General features: G+C 38.2%; 1 protein-coding gene across 3 annotated transcripts in view; it reads left to right on the top strand.

Moving 5' to 3' along the window:
* Nucleotides 1-25554, top strand: part of PPARG (peroxisome proliferator activated receptor gamma) — a 139544-nt gene that overhangs the window by 94567 nt on the left and 19423 nt on the right. For all 3 annotated transcript variants that reach the window (XM_030307430.1, XM_030307427.1, XM_030307428.2), the window contains exons 5-6: nucleotides 4597-4735; nucleotides 17249-17448. In XM_030307430.1, the coding sequence (XP_030163290.1) occupies nucleotides 4597-4735; nucleotides 17249-17448 (339 nt within the window). The remainder of the gene's footprint in view (nucleotides 1-4596; nucleotides 4736-17248; nucleotides 17449-25554) is intronic.

Raw genomic sequence — 25554 nt, forward strand, 5'->3', positions numbered from 1 at the left:
CTCTGGGCTGATGGCTCGGAGCCTGGAGCCTGTTTCCGATTCTGTGTCTCCCTCTCTCTCTGCCCCTCCCCCGTTCATGCTCTGTCTCTCTCTGTCCCAAAAATAAATAAAAACGTTGAAAAAAAAATGTTTAAAAAAAAAAAATTTAATGTGAAAAAAATACCTTTTTTAATATTCGAGGTCCTTAGAACCTCAATTTGAGAATTAAGGAGGCTTCAAGTTAGAACTTGAAGATCTATATATAGGTCTATATATGTACCTATTCTTTGAGATATTGCTGATCTCACAAGAGGTAGGGAAAACTTCTCCTAACCAACAAGGGCAAAACAAACAAAAAAAAACCCCTAGGTCTTGAGCTGTGACTTGCAGGCACACTTACTGGGGCAGGGTTTCTCTTGTGATAGGTGCCCATAGGAGGTGCAGCATTGCACCAAAGACAGATGCCTATAGCAGTATCCAGAGCCATCAGTGAGAGGGAGCTGAGTCTGGGGCTTTTGAATTGAGCCAGCTTTCTCAAGGGAATCTGAAATAGTCACAAGTCACTGGAGCCCCTGGCTTCTAACAGAAGCGTCTGCAAATTCTTTTTGGAGGAAAGACTTCTCAATTTAGACCCTGTAGGATTCCCACAGTTTGAGGTCAATATACAAGTTCAAAATATCAGTAAGCATATTAAGAAGTCGATCACCTTGAATAACATTTATCAAAAATAAACAAAAACAGATTTAGACCCCTCCACCCCTATACAAGGAAAGCAGATAATGATAATTGGGATGCCTGATAGAGAAAAAAGCTGTGTATGAATTGTTTCAAGAAAAAGGGCAGAATCACCCCAATGAACAAGCAAGAGTAGACTTGTCAGGAACAACTAGGCAGATTTGAAAATAAATCAGTATGTTTAGTGAAGTGAAACTTCTAAAGTGAAAAATATAATTATCGAAATAAAAATTCAGTGGAGGGGTTAATTAGCATATTGTACATAATAGAAGAAAGGATTAGTGAACTGGAAGATAAATGTAAAGAAATTACTGAGAATGAGAACCACAGTGCCTTAAAGAATATGTGCTATCCAGAACCTGCTAAAAATTGAAGCCTCTTAGTTCTTGAAAGATTCATAGAATCTTTGAATGTTAAAAATATGCCTTCTTTACTAATCAATAGAAGAGTAATGTACAGAACTCTTATCACTGATGAACGTTGGTAAGAAATGTTTCCCTTTTTTTTCATTGTAATTATATATTTTTTGTTGTTTTATTTGATTGCTCTGATGTTTACTTTTATAATCAATATTAGTATGACAAAAAGATGGAAACTAGAAAGAAGTTGGGAAATATGGAAGGCTAGAATAAGAAGGTCTAACACTTAGCTAATTAATGTCAGAACTGATAAACAAGTGAAATCATGATGCAGAAAACATGTCCAAGAAAATAAATGAAAAGAAACGCATGCTGAGACACACTGCAGTAAAACTGCAGAGTACTAAAAACTAAGAGAATATATAAAAGCAACCAATGAGAAAAGAAAAAAAACACTTTAGAGTCAGTTAACAGTAGACCCCTCCACAGCAGCAATCATGGAACTCCAAGTGAAGATAACTGAGTATTCTATAATCTTTTAACAATGAGAGTGAAATGAAAACGTTTACAGGTTAAAAACAAACAAACGAACAAACATGATACTGAGGGGGTTTAAGCCTCTGACTCTTGATTTTGGCTCAGATCTTGATCTCATGGTCTGTGAGTTCAAACCCCATGTCGGGCTCCATGCTGACAGCATGGAGCCTGCTTGGGATTCCCTCTGTCCCTCTTTTTCTGCCCCTTCCCTGCTCATGTGCACTCATGTGCGTGCTCTCTCTCTCAAAATAAATAAATAGTAAAAACAACAACAAGAGACTGAAATAGTAAATTTCAAAGATGGTACAGCATAGAAAGTAGAATATATTTGCAACATCTCTAACAGACAACAGATTAGTGTCTTAGAATATATAAAAAATTTCTAAAATTCAGTATTAAGGAAGAGACAATCCAATTAAAAACTAGGAAATAAAGAATCAGGAAAATACAAATTAAGATCACACTTAGATTCTGTTATACATTGTGAAATATTAAGAGGTCTGACAGGAGCGCCTGGGTGGCTCTGTCATGTCAGTTGGGTGTCCGACTTCAGCTCAGGTCATGATCTCATGCCTTGTGGGTTCCAACCCCACCTTGGGCTCTGTGCTGATGGCTCAGAGCCTGGAGCCTGCTTTGGTTTCTCTCTGTCTTTGTCCCTCAACAGCTCATGCTCTGTCCTTCAAAAATAAATAAACATTAAAAAAATTTTTTAAAAGTCTGACAATACCAATTGGTAGAGGGAATGGAAGTTGATATTTTCACTCTGAAAAACAATTTGGTATGATCTTGTAAAATTTATCATTCACCTCTGTACAATCCAAAAACTTCACCCCTAGGTAACTCTTGTACATGTGCATCATAAAACATTTACAAGAATATTTATAGAAGCACTGTTTATAATAGCAAAATATTGGCAACAATTTAAACATCCATCAATGTGAGAAGATAGCCTTCTTAAAGAAAAAATGATAAAATATTTTTAAAAACACATGAAAAGATGTTAATAAATTGTGAAATAGTCATAGAATGGAATATTATGAAATTGTGAAAATGAATAAATCATAGCTTTTCACAAGAAAGAAGATACATTTTAGAAATCTAATACTAAATTTTAAAAAATGAAACTCCCAAAATACTGTATGAAATATACCATTTAATAAAGCCCCCAAACAAGCATAACTAAGCAGTGTATTTTTCAATTTTACATACAGTGTGGTAAAACTGTATTTTCGTAAAAGTCAAGAAAATAATAAATACAAAATTGAGAATAATGATTACTTTGCCCAGGGGAAACAGAGTGCAGGAGTTGGATAAGGGAAAAATACATAACTATTCCAGTCGTGATTTTAAATCTTGGGCTATGGGCTCATGTCTAATAATTATCTTATTATGTTTTATAATTACATATATTTTCTACATGTTAGTAATTAATATTACATTTAATAAGATAACAGAAAAGGAAAAGAGTATACCAATGGCCTTGTGATATCTCAATCATGGTTTAGGATCAAAAAATATCAGAGATGGCCCAGAAAGGAAGTTAAGTGACGCACATATTCGATCAACAGATTTTATTAGAAGACTGTTGTTGTATTTAGGTCATATCCAGTGACTCCCCATGAAGCTCACAATTTTAATTAGGCAGTGGGGGATGGGTGGAAAATAAACACTTAAAATATAATAAGTAAATTATATGGTATGTTAGAAAGTCCTAACTGTTACTGGAAAATAACAAAACAAAACAGAAACTAGAGCCCTGTGAAGAAAACCAGAGGTTCCAAGAGAGAGGTGGGGGCAGAGACTGGCCATGGTATTAAATAGGGCATATAAGCCTCATTGAGAAGTTGACATGTTAGAAAGCTTGAAGGCAGTGAGACGAGTAAGCAAGTGTATATTTAGAGGAAGGTCTTTGCATGTGAGAGAAAAAAGTCAGGAGTGATTTCAAGGAGTTTGGCATCAGAGACTGGGAGGGTGTTTGTACCAACCGAAATGGTGAAAGCCTCCAGAAGTGAGTTTGCAGGGTAAGACCCGAGTTTCAGGGTTGGACATGCTGGGTTTCAGGTAGCTGTTAGATTTCCAAGTGACATGCCTGGTAAGCAGTAGAAACTTGTCTGGAGTTCAAGATGCAAATTCAGAGAAAGTGAAAATGTGTGTCAGCAGCAGAATCCATACTAGTTCAGGGGTTTTTGCACGAAATGGGGCCAGATAAATTTGAAAGAGTTAAGAATTGAGTTTCTGGAGATGAGAACAATAGAAACTAGTAAGAACACTCTGACAACAACAACAAAAAATGGAGTTATTAGCAAACATTTCCAATTAGAATTTCTTTTAGGTCTTTCAAAAAAATATAAATACAGCAGAATTCAATTAGCCTCGAATTGACCTATTTGCTGTTTTGAGATGGCAGTCCGTTGTCTAAGGATTTGTTTATTACTTCTCTTGTTCTTTCCTATAATCTTTTTTTGTGTGTAGGCTACAACAGTTATGGAGCACTCTTTCAATCGCATAAGTAAATGAAACCAATTCTGTAGGAAATTATGCAACATAGAGAATTCTAAAAAATTGTCCACATGTGGATTTTTATTGGCCCTGATCATGTTTTAGAATGAAATGATTATAACTTTGCCAAATGGCTTAGCACAATAATAAAGGCTGGGGCATGCTGTTAGAAGGATTTGCAGAGAAACTGAACTGATTACATGGTGTTTTATTTGCATTACATTAAATCCAGAGCACTTCTTAGAGTGTGCTGAAACTCAAATGTAGAGCCAAGATACATTGAATGACATCAGTTGGATATGGTCACTGTCTCAGAGCTAAAGAAGGACACTGGAGATCTTGTGGCAGTTACATGACTTGTCTGAAGTCACCAGTGACAGAACCTTCCTTTGCTGATACCTAGGCCAGTGCCTTTAGCCAAATGTTGCTGCTTCCATGTATCATAAAGACTTAAAATTTGCTTTCTTTTTTCCATATCCCTTTGCAGGGGTTCTTCCGGAGGACAATCAGATTGAAGCTCATTTACGATAGGTGTGACCTTAACTGTCGTATCCACAAAAAAAGTAGAAATAAATGTCAGTACTGTCGGTTTCAGAAATGCCTTGCTGTGGGGATGTCTCATAATGGTAAGTGAACACTTAGCACACATATTTAACTGTTCTCATTATGGCTGCCAGATAAGTAGCCTGTAGGGCCATTGCTGAAAATGTGGACAGTTTTCCACAAAATTCCAGATTTCAGAATATTATATGCTGATAAAGCATTTCTCATTTCAGGTGAGGTTTAGGCTCTTAGTGTGCAATCTTTCTTTCAGTGGTTTGGCATCTGCCATGATGGGAGAGAAGACTTGAAAATATGAGAAGTGATAAGAAATAACTGTAGTATTTCCAAATGAATGTAATGATTGTGATTCATTTTTTATGTTGCTTTAATAGCATTAAAAATGGCATTATTCTTGTGTATATCAGTAGTTTCTTTCTGCTTTGAGAAAACTACAGGTTTCTGGCTGTGGAACTTTAAGTGGAATATCAGAATCTAGAGTATATCCTTTTTTTCCTCTTTGCTGTGCAAAGATGAGTATAGATATAGCAGTACCCTTGACTTCAAAGAGCATACAGGCTTGTGGATAAAGCAAAGATTTTAAGCTCCCACAAAACTTCAGTGTCCATAGAATCATAAGAAAATAAAAATTTCTATTTTATAAACCTGTATCTAAAATCAAGCTTATGATTTTGAGTGTTGACTTAAGAGAAAGAATGTAGAAGACCTTTGTTTTCATGTGTTGTAGAACTAACTCAGTAAAATCACGGAAGATAGGCCTATTTGAAGAAGTAGTTCTTGATTTCCATTTAGCTCTGATTGGTGTTAACAAAATCACAAAACAAATTTGATAGTAACTTTATAGTATTATATTTGTCAAGTATTTGTTCTTTCAAAATTCATTATGGGCTCAAGAAATCTAAAATGCTAAAGTGTTCAAATAAAATCTGAAGTCTTATTTCACTGGATATTCTATTTTTTTTCTTTCTTTTGCCTTCACCGGTCTCAAAACTGATCTGGTAAGAAGATAACATTTGAAGTCAATCTTCATATGTTAAGGCTTCAAAGCATCTGTGAAAATTAGTTTTATTCCATCACGCAGATGTTTGGTTTTCACAGCAGAAATCTTAAAAGTATTTGAGAATCGCTAATTGGTTGATATCCTACTCTTAAAAATAGTTTACGAAATTATATTTTTATAATTAATATGGGCCATTTCCTCTGAAGGCAAGAATGCATTATGAAGAAATCTGTCAGCTATACTGGACAGAGTGGAAATTTGGTCCAAATTTCCTCACAGTTGATTACATCTGCTGTGTAGTAGTATACAACTGCAGTCATTGATTGCAAAAATAATTTACTGGTTTAATTCCATCAATTTTCTTTCATTTCAAGTCAAGCATTATATTTTAGATGATGCAGTCAAGTTGCAATACATTTATTTTATCTTTATGGTGAAATCTTTGACTTTGAAATCATTATTACTAAGACTGCCTAGAAAAGCATGCCAGTTCTGCTTTTCATGCTATTTATTTTTTGTCCTTTAAATTTGTCACTTCACATATTGATGTAACATGTATTTCCTGTTGCTTGCACACATTCACATAAAATATGCCTCCTTTTGCTTATTGTTAATAGGCAAACAACATTTAAAGCCCAACCTATATAGTATTGATGGTATAATTTTCTCTTCCCAGAAAATTCAAAGAAAACCATCATAAACCTAATAATAAAGTCATCATTTGACTTTATATGGTGATTAGAATATTCTGTTTAGAGAGAAGAGCAATCTTTTCTTTTTAATGTTTATTTTTGAGAGAGACAGAGCATGAGTGTAGGAGGGGCAGAGAGAGAGAGAGAGAGAGAGAGAGGGGCGGGGGGAGAATCCAAAGCAGGGTCCAGGCTCTGAACTGTCAGCACAGAACCTGACATGGGGCTCGAAATCATGAATTGTGAGATCATGACCTGAGCTGAAGTCAGATGCTCAACCAACTGAGTCACCCCAAGAGAAGAGCAATCTTGATAGGGAGTATTCAGTTAATTCTTCTTGCAAAGACAAAAAAAAAAAAAAAAAAAAGAATTAATGTTCTAGCATTAGACTTACGCAGTTCAACGTTTACAAGATTGCAGCAGTGACTGAGAAAATCCCTTCTAAGAAGTGTTCATAGGAATGTGTTTGCTGTATGGAAAACATTTGATCAAAGCACAAGAAGGGAAAGCCAACAACGAGGTTTTGAATAGTTTTGCCTGTTATCCTGAGAAAGGAAACATTTCCAAATACAAAGTTTTCTAGGAGGTTGTAGTAACTATCTAAAATTATTTTGTTATTATATTAATGTTTTCTGTGAGTGGACCTCACTATAATAACCCACCCAATTTATCAAGAGGCTTATAGTGTTGTACCAAATCGGCACCTTGCTGCTTTCAGTACACACAAGAAGAGATGAACATCCCCCGAAGTAAATGTACTCCATTCTCTATTACTTGTGTTTCTGCTCTTTGGTGTCTGTTTAATCCATTCGGTGCAATTGGGTTGCCCACTAGCCACCACTCCCAGCTTTAAAGGAGGCTTCTATAAGTAACCTTCAAGGAACCCTCAGGGCCCTGGGCAACATTGTTGGAAAATCACTGAAACAAGGGTTGCTAATCCTTTCAACTTTGAAAGTTCTATGATTCTGCATAAGTCAGACAACCTACCTCACCGAAGTTTTCACTTTTCATTAAGGTAGTCCATATATTATAGACAGTGTCACCACCTTCTCAAATATGTAGGTATCTGACATGAATTTAAAACTTTCCACCTATATGTTTTGTTGCCATAAAAATATAATTCATATGCTTGAATCAGGTCATCTAGATGTTCTGATCAATTGCTCAGCAATTTAAGGCATTACATCTGATGATCACATAACAATGTAGCCCCAGAGTACAAATCTAGAGCAGTCCAGGCTAAAGAACATAGATGGTATATTTGGTTAAGGGTGTATGGTTCCATCTTCAGATGGAACTTCCATTTTGATTGTGACATGTAGCCTAAACATCGTAGAAGGACAGGAGGGTTTCGGAATTCTTACACTTGGGAACCTAGTTGTTTCTCAGATAATCTGTTTTCAGCACTGGGTAGGAAAAATATCCAAGCATTGGACTGAAGTGCTTTGGGAGCAAAGTTTTTATTTTTCTGCAGTGATCAGGATAAACACGTGTTGCAATTGTTTTGGTCATTTAACATACCATCATTTCTAGACCATGGGCCAGTTCCACTGATGGCTCCCCAGTCTTTGTGAGTCATGCTTGGCACAATCAGTTCAATACCCTGTCCAGACACCTTTAGAGGAAAGCTCCAAATGAAAGTAAAGCAGAAATAAAGACCCAGCTTCCTAGGCTACCCAGAGGTGCATGTGACTTACCAAGTGATCATAGCATAACCTGCTTCTTGTTTTACAGTTTGAATTAGTGAAGCTGGTGTCTACAGATTCTTGATAAAAATGCTCACATAGATTAATATTTCTTCAGTCAAATGGACACTTAAACTTTTATAGTTTTTCTTAGTATAATTTTTGTTTTAAAATTCTGTTGGCAAGATCCCTGACATGAATCATATTTTTAAAATGTGACTCCTTCTTTTTTTTTAATTTATTTATTTTAAGAGAGAGCATGTGAGCGGAGGAGGACAGAGAGAGACACAGAATCCGAAGCAGGCTCCGGGCTCCGAGCTGTTAGCACAGATTCCGACGCGGGGCTCAAACCCACAAACCATGAGATCATGACGTGAGCTGAAGTCAGACACCCAACCGACTGAGCCATCCAGGCGCCCCTTGACTTCTTTATTTTTGATAAGATAATTTATTCATTAAGAATTTTGACTACTGGAGTTCCTGGGTGGCTTAGTCAGTTAAGTGTCTGACTCTGGATTTCGACTCAAGTCATGATCTCACATTTGTGAGATCACGCCCCGTGTCGGGCTCCTCATTGAGCATGGAGCCTGCTTAGGATATCTGCCTTCCTCTCTGTCTTTCCCTCTCTCTCTCCCCACCCCTTCTTCCCCTCTCCCCTGCTTATCCTCTCTAAAATAAAATTAAGATAAGATAAAAATAAATTTTGAATAGTGAATATTTCGTATTTGGAGCTGCTTTTCATGTATGAACTAAATAATAAAATTATAAGTATAGCCTGTTACTTTTTAAAAAATAATGTGAAGTAGAGAAGAATTGACTTACTTATGAGTCATTCAGTTAGGTTTTTTTCCCCTATGCCAGTGAGATTTGAATGAAAATTATGCTTTTCATAAATGTGAAAATTAGTGAAGCTTTAGTTTTACTGATTAGGACATCCTATTATATAATGTATGGGGTTTTTTTTTTTCTGTTATTTAAAAAAAATGCTGACAACTTTAAAAATAATTTCTCAGCAGCTTCATAAAAATCCAGAAAAAGGGTTTCACAGATATTTGTGGCACTCAGCATTTTACAAGTCAGTTCTCTCCTTCCTTGTAAAAAAGAAAAGCCTGAATGGCAAATAAGTTTAAATTTCAATATTTGGGGTTTTTTTTTAAGTCTTCTTTGTAATATAAAGGAAAAATTATCCAAATGTTAATTTTCAGAAAATATAACAACGGAAGAGGTCCTGATGCACGTGGTAGCTTGTGCTGAGACCCACATGGCATTCGTGGCTACCTACAAGCTAGCCTCCACCTCCTTTTCCCTCTGTTTATTATGTCCTTTGGCTCCCTGTCACAATCCTACTAGGCATTCAAGGCCCCATTCAAATGCCTTCTCTTCTGTAAGACTTTCTAATTCCCCCTCTTCCCTCTGTGTTTTAAACCTTTCTTGTGACACCCACACTCTGCTTTGTAAAGCAAGGGAGTGATCAGATCTATACTGCCCAAATCTAAACTACTGACAGCTGTAAAAAGGATAAGTTAGAGAAACCGGGAAATTCCTAAGAAGACAAATGCAGTATTCTGAACCAAGACAGTGGGAAGGGTTAGTGAGAAGAAATTAAATTGTGAAAAATATCGGAGCAGTGACCAGTGAATGCAAGTGTCTGAGGGAAAGAGGGGTCATCAAAAATTGTTCGGGGTATCTAGTCAGGTGATAGAATGAATTAACTAAGAAAGGGAAACAGGGAAAGGAAACTGGAGGGGAAGAAAAAAAATTCGTTTTTAAAGTTGCATTTGAGGGTCTTACAGAATATCCAGCATCCATATATAAAGGAATATAGAAACAAGAGAAAACTAAGAGTCCAGATCTCAGGAAAAGAGAGGGCAGGAGTTATGAGCACATTTTGTGAGCCAGAACAATGAATTAGGAACAACAGAATATAAGGGAAGGAAGAGGGGCCATCATAAAGGTCTGGAACATAGGCAGAAAGATAGGAGAACCAGAAAAGCAGAAACCACAATGAGAACATTTTAAAGTCACAGGGTGAAGAAGGTCAACAGTAGCAAAAGCTGGGAGAGTGAATGCTGGAGTGCTCAAGCAGAAACAAGAACTCCGAAGAGGCCCCTAGATCTGGCTGTGAGAAAAAGCAATGGGGACTTTTAAGAGCAAAGTTTTGGAAATTTAAATGAGGCGTAAGCAAGATTGCAGTAGGTTGGGAGGTAAGTAGTGACAAACGCAGGCAAGGAAGAAAGACTACTCTTTCGGTAGTTTCGGTGGTGGAGGAAAGATGGACTGAAGAGATTATAACCAGGGTTAGAATCTTCAACATCCGCTTAGGTGGAAAGGAAGGAGCTAGTGAAGAGAGGTACATGAGAGAGAATAACCTGTGTATATATAGGCTCTCCCCTACTAGACATGACCTGTCCTCCTGTTCCCCCAGTCCAGTCTGTCTAGCACAGTGTCTTGCATCAAACAGGTGTTCATTGAGTGAATTCAATGATCTCAGGTAAGACTTCAGGGAATCAGTGAGTCAGGTAAGGCCAGGGGTGTTTTGCCCATCTCTGCTTTGCGAAGAAACCTAGGCAAATGTTTACATGTCCTCTGCAGATAGTTTGAAAATGTTACCCCTGAATAAAAATCACTTCATATTAGTGCTAAAGCTGCTCCGTGTTTTACTTAGAGGAGCAAGAAAATGATAGTTATTAGATTTCTCTGGCAGCGCTTTCTGCGCAACCTCAGAACGCACAAGTTTTTTCTCAAGAAAGAGAAGTAGAGGGGCGCCTGGGTGGCCCAGTCGGTTGAGCATCCGACTTCGGCTCAGGTCATGATCTCACGGTTTGTGAGTTCAAGCCCTGCGTGGGGGTCTGTGCTGACATCTTGGAGCCTGGAGCCTGCTTCAGATTCTGTGTCTCCCTCTCTCTCTGACCGTCCCCCACTCATACTCTGTCTCTATCTGTTTCAGAAATAAATAAACATTAAAAAAAAAAGAGAAGGGTAGAAAAACATAACTTATTGGCAACAGACCTATTAAAAGCAATAGTATTATATGTCTTATTTACATAAGGCTTTTACAAAACAAATGTTAAAATTGACCATGAGACACAGCCTTACCAATTCTCAAAAGCCTAGTATGATTGCCAATTCACCCCTTAGATGTTGACAGACAAAAATACTTTTAGTACAACTCAATTCATTCTTCTGTTTTCTGATTTATTATTTTGAAAATCGCTTTAATGTTTAAAATTAAGTAACATTTGTCTTGTATGCTCCTACAATTAGATAGGTGTTTTAAAAGCGTGTTATTAACTGTCATTAAGAAATATTGTTTCTTAGCACTATACCAAGATCCGAAGAGCAGGGTATCTAAATACTGCATGTGTTCAGTAAATCAGCACTAAATACACAGTACTGAATCTGTTACATGGTAGCAGTGAACTGCATTCAGTTCAGTAAAAGTGTGTTATATAAAGGCAAGCTAATACACTTTGACCAGAAACTGAGTCTCTACAAACCTCTTCTTCCTGAAGGCTGCATACTGATGCTGATACTGACAGATTTTTTTAAAACCAAGCAATATGAATTCTCTGTAGGTGATTAATTATATGACACTGAATGCCAGTATTTTGGAAGTTGCTGTTTGTCAGGTGCTAGATCTTTAAAACAGACATAATGTGTCTTTTTTTTTTTTCTTCAGGGCTTCAGGGACTAGATAAAAATTGCTTAAGAGAAAGAAAGAGTGTAGTATGTTCTGCAACATTATATGTCATCAGGATTTATAGAATTTTATAGCTAAACTTAGAGCTAAAAGAAGGAAATTTTAGAGGTCTTCTTTTCCAAGTCCCTCATTTTATAGATAAACCAGTTGAAAACCAAAGAAGTTAAGCCACTTGGATAGTTTTTCACTGAGCTGAAACTAGAAAGTTGACTTCCTGACTACTTGAAGTGTAGTGTTAATTTCATTGTCTTTCAGAGAGGCCAAGAGTACTCCCTCAGTGACTCATAGGAACACATGGAGCATTTTCCTCTGTCTTTGAAGCAATAGTGGAAGATGTGGGAAAATATACTTTTATATGGGCACACTCAGCCTTTATATTTCTGGTGCCCAACCCAGAACTTTCGTTTTCTATTTCTTAAACTCTAATTTCAGTCTTATCGGAAACAGCAATCCAAAGGGAGAATTCCCCCCTCTTCTTGGTTTTCAGATGCTCTACCCAATGGGTAGAAACTGAGGTTTAAGAATTAGTACACCATTCCTTAAACAAGTTAAAGACAGAGAGATAGAGATATACATAGACAGAATAGGTTTTCAGGATTTGTTCTGTATCTATGGGAAGGAATCTAGGTCTTTGTCCCTGACTACAAAATGATATCTGTAGTCTGGTCTATAGTCCACAGTAAACATGGTTAACTTAGACCGCTTCATCCACAAGTAACAAGAGCTGGGTTTATTAAGCATTACTATGTGCCACGTGCTATGCTGAACACTTTCTTGTGCCTTATCTCACCACCTCACGTGCGGTAGATAGATATTATTACATAGGACTCAAAAGCAACAAAATAAAATTGAGTTTCTCCCTTAAAAAATGCATACAAATAAGGGCGCCTGGGGGCGCCTGGGTGGCGCAGTCGGTTAAGCGTCCGACTTCAGCCAGGTCACGATCTCGCGCTCCGCGAGTTCGAGCCCCGCGTCAGGCTCTGGGCTGATGGCTCAGAGCCTGGAGCCTGCTTCCGATTCTGTGTTTCCCTCTCTCTCTGCCCCTCCCCCGTTCATGCTCTGTCTCTCTCTGTCCCAAAAATAAATAAACATTGAAAAAAAAAATTTAAAAAAAAAAAAAAAAAAAAAAAAAATAAGGGCGCCTGGGTGGCTCAGTCAGTTAAGCCTCCAACTTCAGCTCAGGTCATGATCTCGCGGTCCGTGAGTTCGAGCCCCGCGTCGGGCTCTGTGCTGACCGCTCAGAGCCTGGAGCCTGTTTCGGATTCTGTGTCTCCCTCTCTCTCTGACCCTCCCCCATTCATGCTCTGTCTCTCTCTGTCTCAAAAATAAATAAACATTTAAAAAAATTTTTAAAAATGCATACAAATAAAAAATGGTATTTCCTCTACAACTTCAGATTTCCATGTTTTATGCAAATTTAGTTTCACCAAATAGAATGTGTTTTTTATCTGTTTTGTTGAACCTCTGGTATATAAAAATGCTAAAATCACCTATCTGATTAGTTGCATTAATAGTTAATTGAATCTAATGTGCAGCATGAGCACATTTAATGAGCATTTAATGACACGGAAAACTTGTTCATAAGAGCTAGCCTTTTGGGAGAACTTTGACTTCTAAAAATTCACATATTATTTAGATCGTAGCAGAAGGCTTTTTGCCTTAATATGTCCTAATTCTAAATTAATTTTCAGAAGCTTTTTTTGGCTGTTTTTATTATGTTACAGAAAACCAAGATTAGCAAATATAATAGGTGGCTATGTTTGGCTGGGCTCTTCCTAACAGAAATTTTATTTTATTATTATTATTTTTTAAATTTTTTAATGTTTATTTTTGAGAGAGAGAGAGCACGAGCAGGGGAGGGGCAGAGAGAGAGAGGGAGACACAGAATCCAAAGCAGGCTCCAGGCTCTGAGCTGTCAGCACAGAGCCCGACGTGGGGCTCGAACTCATGAAGCACGAGATCATGACCTGAGCCGCAGTCGGATGCTCAACCGACTGAGCCACCCAGGAGCCCCTTTTTTATAATTTTTTTTAATTGAAATATAGTAGGCACACCATGTTACATTAGTTTCAGGTATACAACATAGTGATTCAACGTCTCTATGTGTTATGCTGTGCTCCCCACAGTGTAGCTACCATCTGTCACCATACAATGCTATTACAGTACCATTGACTATATTCCCCATGTTGTACCTTTCATCTCTGTGACTTATTCATCCCATAACTGGAAGTCTTTACCTCCCACTCCCTTTTGGCTGTTTGTTTATTTTAAATTAACTTTTTGGATTACCTTTTAGGAAAAAAAGTACTTTCCTAGATGTGTAAACTTCAGTGTATATTTATACTTTATTACCTGTAAAAATTTAACCAGAGCCTAGAACAATGTTGCGCACACAGTAGATAGTCAGTAATTATTCATTGTGTAAAGAGATGGCACTGTGCACTCTGTTACATAAAGGGCCACAGATTGTTGGGGATTCCAGCCACTCTGTTTTTGTTAGAGAATTTGGGTTGTCTCCACGCTTTACACTAAACCTCTTCTCCCTTCAATATGCCATAATTTTTAGCCCATCCCCCCTCCCACAACCCCTCCCGTAACCCTGTTTGTTCTCCATATTTATGAGTCTCTTCTGTTTTGTCCCCTCCCTGTTTTTATATTATTTTTGTTTCCCTTCCCTTATGTTCATCTGTTTTGTCTCTTAAAGTCCTCATATGAGAGAAGTCATATGATTTTTGTCTTCCTCTGACTAATTTCACTTAGCATAATACCCTCCAGTTCCATCCACGTAGTTGCAAATGGCAATATTTCATTCTTTTGATTGTTGAGTAATACTCCATTGTGTATATATATGTACCACATCTTCTTTATCCATTCATCCATCGATGGACATTTGGGCTCTTTCCATACTTTGGCTATTGTCGATAGTGCTGCTATAAACATGGGGGTGCATGCGCCCCTTCGAAACAGCACACCTGTATCCCTTGGATAAATGCCTAGTAGTGCAATTGCTGGGTCGTACAGTAGTTCTATTTTTAGTTTTTTGAGGAACCTCCATACTGTTTTCCAGAGTGGCTGCACCAGCTTGCATTCCCAACAAACTTCCTGTTTTTAAACTTGATACTTTAAAGTTTAATTCATCAAGCATTTTTTTGTATACCTACCATGTGTATTGCACCCAGGAGCAAAGATGAGAAAACTCAGTACCCATAGATTCTAGTAGAATAACCAACATGAACCAATATAGAAGTACAGTATTAGTTTGCTACCTGAGCTAATATATGAATGCAACAGCAGCCCATTATTTGAGAAGCTTTTCCTAAACTGTCTGAAACCCCAGGTTTTTTATACACTCCTCATTGGGACGAGGGATGGCGTATCAACACCATTTTCCATGGAAGATACATAATTTTAGAAGTTACCGAGTGATTCTAATATGCCCTGCCTCCCCTCGGTTCGATACTTCTCAACTGAGAACTGCTGATAAAAAAAGTAATAAATATAGTACAGGGAAGCAAATGATGGGACTGGCTTCACAGAAAAGGATTTTGAAAGGAATCTGCTATCTGGTTCTCAGGGGTTTGTGGGTTTTTTTCCTGTTTTATTTCAGTATATATTACACAAAGACTTAGCATGTCCTGGACATTATACTGAGTGCGGAGGATATGATACTGAGCAAGATTCCTGCCTTCATGGAGATTACATAAGGGAGACAAGAAAACATTGTAGATAATTACTGTGATCAGTGCTGAGAAAGAGAATACAATAAGTAATGAGATCATATCCTGTGGGACCTAAACAATCTGGGGCAGAAGGGTGGGGGACTGTGATAAGAATGTGAGCAACCATCCATGGCCCATCCCTGTGGAACTATAAAAAGAATGGGGAAGAGTGAGTAGATAGACAAGATTTTTGACCAAAAAGTGGTGATTGTTTTAAGATTTCTGTTTGAAGAGGTCATGGGCAGAGGATAGATTTACCAAATGGATATAGGCTAATTTAAAAGCATCCTAACTGAGAGGTAAGATTCTCTTCCCCTCTAAGTCAGAGACCACAAAGGAGCCACTCCACCCCCCCCCCAACACAATACCTGTATTAGTTAGTGATAGAGCTTATATAGGGTCAACTGAAGTGAATATGAATTTGAGACTCAGGGGTACACAGCAGTCTCTCCTCTAGCCAGTTGTAAATGAAATTCACTAAGTATTCAGATGGAAATGTGTTTATGGTAGAATGCTACCTTTAGCATAATAACATATAGCAGGGAGTCATCCATTTATTCATTCTTGCATTCAGCAACCACCCACAGAGCACAACTAAGTGCTAGAGATATAAATGAATATGACAGTCTGGGCCCTCAAGGGGAAATGGTCACAAAAACACACAACTGTGCCACCACATGGGAAGTGTAAGAGTAGAGCTACACACAGGGTAATATTGGCTGTGATATCCAGATGTCCTTATTATGGGAAAATGTAGAGAGTCCAAAGTGGGGCCCAAAGGTAGCATTATTCAAAATATTTTGCAGATCGTATTGGTGGGGGAGGGGAGAACCATCTGAGTTGAAAGAGGTACAAACATGATTTTTCCCCCAACCTAGGCCTTACTAACCTCTGTTAAATGTTCCTCTTTGCCTTTCTTTCTTTAGTTTTCTTCTTCTTTACACTTCCTCACCCCACAGGAAGCCAAATGTTAAGTAAGGAAATGGTCTTTTTGACAAACATCATTAAGTGGTAATCCTAGAGAGTCAGGGGAATGATTATGGCTCCTCTCTACTAAATGTAAAAGGTCTAATAACATGAAAGAAAGCACCATCCGTATTTCTTTATAACATGGACAAAATAAATCATACAGACTCTGTGAGAACAGAGCCTCTGTCTGTACAACTTTGAATTCTGCACAGTTCCTTCCTTCAATTTGTGAAAGAATTTGTGATCCTTTTAGGGCCTGACTGTATATTAAGGGCTGGGGATACAAAAATGATTAAGACACTGTCCGTGGCCTTCAGGATAGTGTTCTAGAGTGAGATAAATAGACCTATAAAACTAAAAAGCACAGTTTCGAAATCGTTGTCATTGAAGTATGTACCAAAGGCTATTGGAGTACAGGCAAATAAATAATAAATTCTGCTTGAAGAAGTCAAGAAAAGCCTCACAAAGAAGGTGACATTTGAATCGGATCTTGAGGGATCAGTAGGAGCTGGTCCTCAGTTATTTCATGTGTAAGTAAATATACTTTAATTTCTTTGCTACACTTTCAGATTCTTTCACCTTCCTAGCAAGATCATGGATTAATTTTATTTTAATTAAAGAACTGAACAATTTAATTCTTACCAACAGCCTATGCTATTGCCATGAAATAAAAAACGTGAACAAAGTTGGAGATAGAAAAACAAGACCTTGAGATTGGCAGAGAGAAGGAGGGGCTTTCTACGGTCTGGGCACTAGGACCAGGGGAGAGCAGCAGTCATTCAGTGATGTATCCTTGTCATTTCTCTCCCTCTATAGCCATCAGGTTTGGGCGGATGCCACAGGCGGAGAAAGAGAAGCTGTTGGCGGAGATCTCCAGTGATATCGACCAGCTGAATCCAGAGTCGGCAGATCTCCGGGCCCTGGCAAAACATTTGTATGACTCATACATAAAGTCCTTCCCGCTGACCAAAGCAAAGGCGAGGGCGATCTTGACAGGAAAGACAACAGACAAATCAGTTAGTTCTCTTCTGCTGTCTACATTGGGGTGGCTGGGTTCGTTGTTGTTGTTGTTGTTGTTTTGTCCTTGGGAAAATAATTCACCCTGTTACACACACATATACAGTCAATGTTCAGCTGTTGGCTGTTACATGTTGCTGGCTGTGTCTGAAACACAGGAAAAGAAATGTTTTCAGATAGGATAAGTAAAACTTATTTTGAAAAGGGAAAAAGTCCTTCAAATTCTCCTAACAAATTCTTTGAGAATAGTAAAAAGCCCGAATAACTGAATAACTGGCCACAACTATATCCATCCCAGCAGCCCTGCTTTCTCTGGGAATGGCCTGCCCTAGGCTTGGAAAAGGTATTCAGTCCCATTATTTTACCTTTCAGGAGAACTGCTAGAGTCACTTCTTACAAAGTTCCATGTGGGGGCATAAAAATACATCTAAGTATTTTTCCCTGTAGCTCTGTTGATTGTTCCTGGGCAGCTAGAGGCTGTATCCTCTTATTACGTATGTGAGTTTTATCTTCTGTGAGGCTCTGAGCTGCCTGAGCTACTCCTCCCGTAGATTCCAAACATCTGCAGGCTCTTTGATTACCACTGTTTGGAAAACCCAGAATAGGCTATAATTGTTACTAAGTCAGATGTTCCAAAGCAGAACTCTTCCTTGATAGGAAGCTGAGAAAGCAACATGGAACTGTATAAAACAAAACACAGCTACACCGGAATTTCAGTTCTGCCATCAGCTTGCAATGTGGACCTGGGTCACATCTCCGTACCTGTTTTCACAGGCAGGGGTCTGCCTTTGATTGTAATATCTGCAGCAGGTTCCTAGGGTTGTAAGAAGCGCAGAACATATTCAGAAGACACCGTCCCAGCCCTTGAAAGCCCTTTTGTGCCATCATTTATTTTCAAATGAACACCTCCAGGAGAGGCATGCAGTTACTTTATAGATATGTGTAACTTAGTCCCCCACTCAGTTATATTTCAGGGAAAATATTCATTAGCCTTTAATGTATTTTGATGACTATCTCACGATGTGTTTTTTTTTCCTTTTAGCTGTAAACCATTAGAGTAGTTATCAGCTAATAGAAAAAGAAAACTCCAGCGGGATATTGCTGTGTAAAGAGCCAAATGGTCTTTGGACACTGAAGGACAATGAGTTTCCTGACTGCAGGAGAGTCACTGATACCTTAACAGTATGGTCCAGTTCTCCACAATTAAAAACAATTCTTACACATTCATTATGCTCAAGACACATAACCATCCTAGAGCTCCTATTATTATTCCCTCTTTAAAGATGAGGAGACTGGAGTGCAGAGAGGTTGGACATTTTGTCCTGAGATCACGCAGTTAGCACACAACAGAACCAGGCCTATGATGCAGGCCTCCTTGCTTCTACCTCAGTGCATTCTGAGCATGATACCCCCTCTTGGAAGCTACTTCCCCATTGGCTAGAAATGAGCCAAATTGACAATGCACTTGGAAAGCTTCACCTTGGGAAAATATGCTGGCTTATGATTTGTTTTTATCAGTTTTTAGAATGACAATAATCTTTTACGTTGTCCTGCTATCCCAATATATTCATGGCCAGGAAATTTTTCTCTTTTACTCTTTTGTTCCTCCCAAATAATAGCAGCTAGGACAACTGTCTAACATACAGGTTGGACTACAGACTATAGGTCGTAGTAAAGCTGAGTCTGTGTATTCATTAATGAAAAAAATCGGGGCACAGCAAAACAAAAGCAAGTGAAGACCTCTTTGTAGCTGATGTGACTATGGAAAATCAGTTGTGTTCGTTTGAAGGGAGAGAAATAAAAGGAGAACTGGTGACATGGCTAGAAATAGTTAACCGTGTAAGGCACATTTTTAGCAGCTTGCTGAGAGCCAGTGTGGGATAGGGACCTGGAGGCTGGGAGGCCGGGAGCTGGGAAGGGAGCTGGACAGGGAAAGAACCCTAAAGCAAACTGTTTACTCCACACTTTTGCCTTGGGCCATTTTTTTTCCAGGAACTGCTTTCTCACCTTCTCTTTATCTCCCACTCCAGACCTGCTATCCATGCTGGAAATCCCATCAATTTAATAATAGTACCTGGAAGATAGGAGGAAGGCATTTAAAAAAAAAAAAAAATTCCCCCAAGTAGGCAAGAATTTAAATGTACACTACCAGTGACTGGTATACTCTTCCCTGTCACTGAAAGGCAGAGAGCCCAGTCCACTGTAAATCACTTTAAAACCTCACGCCAATTGGCGATTTGGCTCTAAATCTTTGAGTTAAAAATAAGATAATTGTAGACTCTTTATGGGATAACCGAGTATTAAGGATTTTAAGAGAAAGGGCCGCAAAATGCTTGATTATGGGCTTCTCAAGTTCAGAGGCCAAATGTTTGTCATTTTTTCCCCTATAGTAACTAACACTGTGCTTTGCCCATAACAGTTACTCAGAATGTATTTGCTTAATTGAATTAAAAACTCTTGCCTGTGCCCCTTTGAAATTCTGGACTTTGAACAGAGAGCCTCTCACTCGCCCAATATTTGCTAACCAACCTGGACATCATTAATGGTCTAGATAGAGGCAGAATTGCCTCTTGTTAGGGTCTGGAAAAGGAAAGAGAAACTGGGCCAAATTAAAATAATCCAGTCCCTGATTACACAAAACTGAAATAGAATTGTTTGGCTCTCTCTTTTCTCCTTATCTTGCAAAATCAAATTAAGCATTAGTGGAAAGAAATAGTTCAGAGAGGAATATGGGAGAGAAAAGAAAATCCAAAATGTGATTTCCAATGAGACTAGATATTTGTTCTTTATCTTACGTGGTCATGTTATTTATTTGATAGCATCTCTCTCAGGGGTGTTATGTTATCTCTTGGCCAGGACTTATGAAAGTTAAGATTTGCATTGATAGAAAAAGTCATGCAGAAGTATGGACTCCTGAGAGGGTAGGGGATGTGGAAAAGTGGCCATGGCTGGTGCAGTAGAACAGCTTGGGTCTCATTATACACCCTGCTTGAGACTGATGTCATTAACGTCGGTTAGGCCAAGCCTGGGGGAGGCTGTTCAGCATAAAGGACGGCCTGTTACCCAAAACCTTTGGAAAAGGAAATGACTTTATTGAAGAGGCCATTCTTTACATTTGTCTTACTGCTCAATTTAACCATTGCCTATTCCATCTCATTTTGGGATACTGGCTAATCTCTCCTCTCAGGACCTGTACCAGCATATGCCTCTAGGCCAACCAGGGCTTTTCCCTTCTCAATTAAACTTCTGTCTCCTGTATCTTATTTCCTGGTGCTACTTGCACCTTTCAAAACAGATAAATGAGCAGATAAATTAAATGCTCTGCTTCCCTCCCATTTTCTTAACTTTAACATCCTATCTTTGGGATATGATACTCCTACTTTTCATTGTCTTGCCTAAAAGAATAATGCTTGGGAATTTAGGCTCAGGGCCAGATGGGATATGGAATCACTGGATATGGATAACTGGAGAAGAAATTTCAGTAGCAGTAAGCCTTTTAGCCACCCTCAAATGGGAATGGCATTGACTCTTCTCACAATCTCTTTCCCTTTTTGTGGCTTGTGCCAGCCCAGCAGCGTCTTTTAAGAGATCCCACTGAACTCTGAAAAACATGAATATAGAACCAGGGTGCCTGTTCCATGACGACAATTTGAGAACTGAATGGACTTTGGAAGTTCCCAGTGTTTGAATATTACCCTGATGTGCCGAACACACTGGGTGTATCATTGTCACATGATCCCATGTTTGTTGATGAAAATAAACAGAGAATGGTTTTCAAAAACCATTTTCAGTGCCATGGTTTGTCATAAAACAATAAATACAAAAACCCTTGGTGTGCCTGCCAACTTTTCATCCCATATCTGAGAGATGATGAGGCCCTGGCTGCACTCTATCTGCAAACAAGGAATAAAACTTATTTGTTCTATATTGGACTTTGGGTCGCAAAGCATCACATTGCTTATGATGGGTACATGTAGAGTCGCTGTTTTTATAATTATGAGAGCAAACTGTGCCATCATAAAAATGGTTTTTCTAAATAGTGTGTGAAATATGAAACTACCAAATAAAAACAATATGGAAACGTCACCTTTTGTGAAAACAATTCTGTACCCATTCAAATTTTCCTATTCTAAAATTTACAATGGCCGTCAAATTTAGTAACTCAAGCTGTTGGGAAGATATCTCTTCTTTTAAATCCTACACTTACAGTTAAACAAAGTGTGGTCTCTTTCTCCTTCATCTATGGAAAAGCCTGAGGGAGTTGGAATTTGCTCCCTTGAGAAGAAAGATACCAGACAAACCGTCAGAGAAAAGAGACTTAGGAGCCCCGGTATAAATAAAGAACAGGATAGTAGTGCTGATTTGTTTTGATGGCTGATGAAGAAATTGGGCTCCTGGGATCATTAGTCCATATATTAATGTTAATAAAATAAATTCCTTTACTGCCAGGACTGTCATGAATAGCTAAAGATAGATCTGAACCAATAGTGTTCTTTCAGACAATAAATAAATAGCATATAGTTAAGAGCATGTGGATTTTTTTTTTTAATGACTAGATTCATTTGACCAACACCCTTGTTTGCCAGCTGAGTAACGCTTTGGCTGGCAATAGATGGCTTTTTAAGAGCTATGGTTATGTGCTAGTTCATTAGAGTGTGAATAATTCTTCCCATTAAGTTTTTATTTGTCTTCAATCTCTAAACCACGCAGGAAAACAGAATTACATTTGCGAGATTTTTCAAACTTAACTTCAGTCACATCCAGCACTAAACTAGCACTTCTAGGAAATATAGTTCAAAAGTCCCTGCCTCCAAGACCCCACCATAGAAGAGCTTCTAAAAACCCCAAATTCCTCCAGAATAGTCATTTTATTTAAAAAAGAAAAAGTGGGGAAGTCATGTAGAAAGCAACAGAAAGGGAAAAGAACTAATCATGAGTCAGGAGATCCAGTTCCATTTCAAAGTTTGTTGTAAATAGTTATTTGACTTTGGAAAGTCTCTTGGCTTCATTCAACTTACTCATACCTCGTCAAAGAATGATGATGTAGGTGATTTTTGAAGACCCCTTTGGTTCTATAAATCCCATGGTTCTCAACAAGAGGAAACTAGAAACAGGCAAAACCAAAGACATTGAAGAAACCCAACCAATGAGTTTTGATTCACATTCACCCACTATAGCTAATCCAGAAGAACCAGCTATCTCTAAATGGGTGAAAGCTAGTCAGAAGTATAAAAAAGGAAGAAGGAAACAAAATGAAGAAGATAGGCCCCAACAATTCAGTTTTTCTTCCTTGAGCCTTTGCTCTATGCTATCATGAAAACTAAGGATATCAGGAGAGATTCATGAGATGAGGCACACATTTTTTCAGGCCAGTTTTAACTCTGACGTGTTCACCAAGTGATGGTTTGTGAGAGGGTAGAGTTGTCTCTTACACTAATTATAGTCTCCAAAATTGGAGCAATCACCAGAACAATCTTTGCTTTGGTTGACTCTCATTTATCTCCTTTAGCTTGCTATTTTAGTACTCAAAAAGAGCTGTAAACTTAGAGCATTCATTCATGCATAATCCCTTTCATAACTTGTATATTAAAATGCTGATGTTATGGACTGCTAAGGAACACTATTGTTCTACTTCTCCAGTCAAAAAAGTAAACTTTTATTACTCTACTTTGTTTTCATTATTAAGCCAGCTTCCTCCATGATCTTTGTGTTACACATTAGAGGCATGCAAGAGGTCTGTAATTATATTTATCTATATAACACAGTACCTTTAATCCCATCCTGACTTTGATATGGAGAGCCATTTTTGAAAATCAGAATATATAAAAATCAATTACATTTGATGTATCTCTCTAAAGAAAACTAATTTCCTCTTACAGAAACTTTTTGCTTCCCCTAGAAAAACACTGTGTTGAAGTGCAGTTTTCTTCATGTCAGTCTCACCTTTTTCTGGTCTGCCCAATATTTGAGAATTACAAGCATCACTACGGCCAGAGGCAGATTCACTTTATATAAATTAATGAAGCTTAACCTTCAGGGCTTCTCTTTTGTACAGAGCCCCTTCCAATGTTCTGAGAAGGGCGCGAACAATTTTGCTCTTATAATTTGTATTATTGAACCTAACGGTTGTTATTAAATGTATCCAATGATTGAGTGCATTTCAGGCCCCACAAAACCTGGATCTGTCCCTGATAGTGTCCTAGATGTAATTAAACATTCTTTCCTGTTAAGGAGAGGTGCTTATCTGGCCATTTGATACAATGTCTGAAGATAAATACATCCTTAGCTCCAAACTAGAGGCGTAAAATCATTAAGACCAAATTTGAGGATGATATGGTTCCTCTTATAACAGCAGATCATCAGATGATACCATACAAGCTAATAGAACTTAGATGGCTTCCCTTTGATGTGTAGAAAATACAGAGATATGGAAGTGAAGTCCTTTTTATGTAGAACATTTTACCAGAAGTGCAATATTAAATTAATAACCCAAGATAAGTTACACAAGCCAAATTCCACCTGGTTTTAAGGTCAGCTCTCTGTAAATCAGGTGAGTCACTATCTTTTCACTGTTTCAGGGTAAGGAGGTCCAGGGTGAAACGTGCAACTGTTTGCAGGCTAAGAACCAGTGAATTGGTAGCAAAGAAAGGCAGGTCTCCAGGCAGACCATGTCTGGTGATCCCTCTTGCAGTTTGACAGATTTACATGGAGGCCAAAAGTGCCTGTGCAGACTTAAAAAATGCGATGAAAACAGCATAATCTTGGAAAAACAAAAAAATCCACTGGTATTCATTTGCATGTCAATATCCAGAATTCTCTACCAGTTCATCACTTTTCAAATGCTGAAGGGATTTAAAAAAAAAAACAACAGAATGGTTTGGCATGATGGTGGGGGCTGCTGATTCCTTTCTCTGTCCTTGAGTGTTTACTGCCAGGAAATCCTGACCAACATCGATTGCCAAGGGGTTAAAGTCACATTGTTGTTAAATTGGGAGAGAAAATTAGCAGGATTTTGTGCCCTATGTTCAACTATCACAGAGTTTCAAAAACAGGAACCTGGGGCTTTATATGAGGGGACAGGGGAAGTCAAGGGGAAGAGTCACAGGGTGATTTATCAGGGCATAGTTCCAGATAAATTGCTTACATGGAGGTGGAAGAATTTCATGCATACATTCTGTGCCAAGAAGCCAAATGGTTGAGCAGAAGCTCATCCAGAAGTTGCAGTGGGCAGTTCTGGGTACAGTCTTTCCAATGTGAAGAGGGGATGATTTTCATTCATGTTATTTTGTACTTCTATATATACAGGTAGACTTTTCAAGTATACATACCATCAGATTCCCATGGCAGTAACGAAAACCAGTATTTCATTAACATAAGTTTATAATATGCTACAAAACTCCTAGAGGACAGAAACCACTAGGTTCTATAAAAACAAGTCTTTCTCATGATTAGAATCTGACATTCTGGGGGAACTCAGCACATTTTAACTGATGTGACTGATTATCTGCTCTTTTTTTTCCCCCTCTCTCATTAATATCAATCCTGAAATAGAAAAAAAGAAAAAAAAAATACAAGCAGAGTGTCCAAAAACATAGTAAGCATTATTTGCTCCTAATTTAGTTGAAGAATTAGAGCCAACAAGCAAACCTATTCTTGAGTCCACACATCTGCCTTCCTTTGGGGTTGGCTAAACAATACAATTGAAGTGAAGTTTTTGGTTAGAAAAGTAAGAATTTCTGGAATAACTCCAGTGAATGGTGTTGAAATAATATGCAAGTTTGGAAATCTACTCAACATCTAAGAATCCTTAGTGTTATTTCCTTCAACGTAGGATAGACTTAATGGTGAAAATCAAAGACTTGTGTAGAGATTAACAATCTCCAAACCAGTGGGTCTTAAAGGTGGCTCCTTCTGCCACTCATTCTGTTGCTTCCTCTTGCCCATCAGGAGGGAATTCTGAGCATCTCTGCTTAAGAGAAATGTCATGTTCAGTGTGCATGCATATACATGCACGCTCACACTAAATCCACATATACACCACACACACAGCTTCTGAGAAATGCAACTAGAATATCTTCAAGAGAAGAATGGAAATATCCAGCTTA

This window comes from Lynx canadensis, chromosome A2, assembly GCF_007474595.2.
Source record: "Lynx canadensis isolate LIC74 chromosome A2, mLynCan4.pri.v2, whole genome shotgun sequence".
NCBI lineage: Eukaryota > Metazoa > Chordata > Mammalia > Carnivora > Felidae > Lynx > Lynx canadensis.